General features: G+C 37.4%; 1 protein-coding gene across 1 annotated transcript in view; it reads right to left on the bottom strand.

Moving 5' to 3' along the window:
• Positions 1 to 1,886: 1,886 nt before the first annotated feature.
• LOC117118345 overlaps positions 1,887 to 2,980 on the bottom strand; it is a 6,049-nt gene continuing 4,955 nt past the window's right edge. Inside the window, exon 2 of the mRNA XM_033262912.1 lies at positions 1,887 to 2,689. Coding sequence (XP_033118803.1) covers positions 1,887 to 2,689 — 803 coding nt within the window. The remainder of the gene's footprint in view (positions 2,690 to 2,980) is intronic.

Raw genomic sequence — 2,980 nt, 5'->3', positions numbered from 1 at the left:
TTGTGGATATTATGAGGAGGCTTACTCACGGTTTTGTCCTTAGGACTGTTGTCAGCTTGCATCGACAGCATCTTCGCAAATTGTTCCTTTAAATCAGTAATGGATTTTGTTAGATCGTCCAGTCGATTTTCTGATGTTGTCGCTGCTCCTACCTGTTGTCGCGCAACTTTAATGGGTTCCTTAATTGTAGGCCTACCTGTAGACTTATTTTCTCGCTCCATAAGCCGCAACTCAGCTTTAACATCCTTAAATGCCATGTTTCGTGGACGCATGGGTGCTAATCGCTGTGTTACACTGGTGTCCTTGACGCCGCGCATAAATTGTTGCGTTAACATATGTTCACGTGAAGGCAAAGGCTGTCTGTTGTGTGTTCTCTCTTCAACTCCCCTGAGAACTGCTTCTAATTCAACAGCATATATGGATGGTGTTTCTGATGGATGCCGAAATCGTTCATAAAATTCAGCGAGTGGATCCCCAGCAAAAAATGATTCACCAAATTGCGCCTTTAATTCTGAAAATGCGCTTTCAGGATTTTGTTCCTCTAAAGAGAGGTTGAGGATTAACTTCCTCGCCGCCTCTCCTAAGTATCTGATGATGGTATTAAATTGGGCATCTTCAGGCATCTGTGTTGTCCTTATGACGTACCTGATATCTCTTATCCAGTCCTCGATATCGATTCCGGACCCTGGCTTCCCTGTAAATATGGGGACATTTTTCACTTGGTGGTACAGTGAATGTCCTAGGGTTTGTGCTTGTCTATGAATTGGTAGCTGATGAGGAGGTAGTGAATGCACTTTGTGTGGAGTCTGCATTTCTTCGTCTTCGATTGTCAATTCAACATCTGGTAATGGAGTTTTTTGTGCCCGTCGTCTAGCCATTCCAAGTAAAAAATACGATTTGAAAATAACTTAGCTTTTAAATATCCTCAGCAAAAGGGAATAAAAATTAAAACAGTAAAACAATCCGTAGCAAATAATCTGTAGAAAATATTTCGCTCAAATTATTATTACTGTGTCCTGGCAGGATCGTCAAAATGTAACCCTTCGTATTTTGCACTGACAAACGAAATATAAAGAAACAAACGTATAACTGGTAGCTGAGATATTTATTCATCAAGTTTCTGACTGCGAATCGCCACTTGACCGCTCAACTCATCATATATACTATTAAAACAAAGAATTTCCACCTAATCACCTAAACAGGCACATTAATCATAGGGTAAGGTAGACACTCTACCAAAATCTAGAAGACTTTATCAATAAATACGTTATCAATTACAGACTGGACCCACACCAATCTACATTGTCTTGGGACGGTAATTTATGTGGTACCTGCCACATTCTTCAATAGGTTGGAAACAAAATAACCTTTGATAAAGTAGAGAGTGGAAAAGTGTAAAATCAGATAAATGACACATGTCACATCCACCCTTCTTTTAAGAAAATGTCCCCTGACATTTCTTTACAACAAAGTAGGCCTACATTATTAAAATATCAGAAAATACAGTAGATAAATGCATTTTTTTAAATGATAATACAAAGAAATTTAAACTTAAAATACATACGAAAGCAATAAAACGTTAACATATGCATATTGACTGCTTAAACTAAATTAAAATTTAAAAAATGGAAGGAATCCGTCATCTGAAATACTTAACTATAATATAAGTATATGTTCAAATGAAAATGGATAAACTCACATTAAAACTCTTCAAATTCGTAATATGCATGTAGCAGTTCGATAAATAAAGCAAAATATTGTACAATACAAGATTAAATTGGAATAAAACGTAAAAGTGTATTGTTTGTTATATAATTAAAAATGTGTTCAAAAATCAAGTTACACTTACAGTAAGTCAATGCCATCACAAATATACACGATGGTCGCTACGTATCTCTCTTTTCTTTCTTACGCTGCCATTTTTTAAATATTTTTTTACCTCTATTAAGACATTCTTTGAGGATCAGGGAAGAATCGTTATCTTTAGAGTTGTTTGCAGGTAAGATATCATGAGTATTGTTTCGTTTAGTTACCGTGTGCCTTTTGGTTTGTCCGGGAGCAGAGTACTTGAACCTATCTACAGGTCTCCTGTTACGGGTTGACCGTTGTTCAATAATGGGAGTTGTTATATGTACATCATTACTTGTCGAGGGACTGTCACTATTTATAGTATTTCTGCTAAGTAAAGGTATTGGATTTTCTGATGGTATTTCATCCTCACTATCGGAATCGAGGTCACTACCTTTAGTTTTGCTTACGGTGCTTATGGGTACCCCTTCCCCCTCTTTTGCGGAAGTGTCATTGACAAAAGACGCGTCCTCGTCGGTTTCATTGTCGATAGGAAGAAACATGCATTTTGTTAGCATTTTTCGATGAAGCGTTTTAAGTTTATCGGTAATAATATTTGACACTGTATACACGGGTACATCCGATTTAGAGACAACAATATGAGGGACAGATTCCCACTTGTTGGCTAATTTCTGCGTCCCAATAATGTGTTTGCGTTGCACTAACACGCGGTCGCCTGTTTGCAATGGTGAATCAGTCGCTCTCACATCATACGATTTCTTTTGTTTTTGCTTTGCTTTTTGTGCCGATTCAGTGGCCGTTTTATATGAAAATTGCAACGTGTTGTGAAGTTGGTTAACAAAGTCTTCATATGAATTAGCATCATTTTCAGATGAAAGGCCTAGCACAAGATCAATGGGCAAATTAGGATGACGGCCGAACATTTAAAAAAATGGAGCATACCCAGTAGAATCATGTCGGGTTGCATTGTAGGCGTGGGCCATGGGACCGACAAATTCTTTCCAATTTTGTTTTTGACAATTATCTAATGTTCCCAACATGTTTAATAGGGTGCGGTTGAATCTTTCGGTCAAGCCATTGAATTGTGGGTGATAGGGTGTAGTTCGAGTTTAATGTATGCCGCATAATTTACATAATTCTTTTATTAATTTACTTTCGAAATTTCGGCCTT

Source organism: Anneissia japonica, unplaced genomic scaffold, assembly GCF_011630105.1.
Source record: "Anneissia japonica isolate Jap-2015-1 unplaced genomic scaffold, ASM1163010v1 scaffold6083_len184754_cov179, whole genome shotgun sequence".
Lineage (NCBI taxonomy): Eukaryota > Metazoa > Echinodermata > Crinoidea > Comatulida > Comatulidae > Anneissia > Anneissia japonica.
This window is presented reverse-complemented; position numbering and strand designations above follow the sequence as displayed.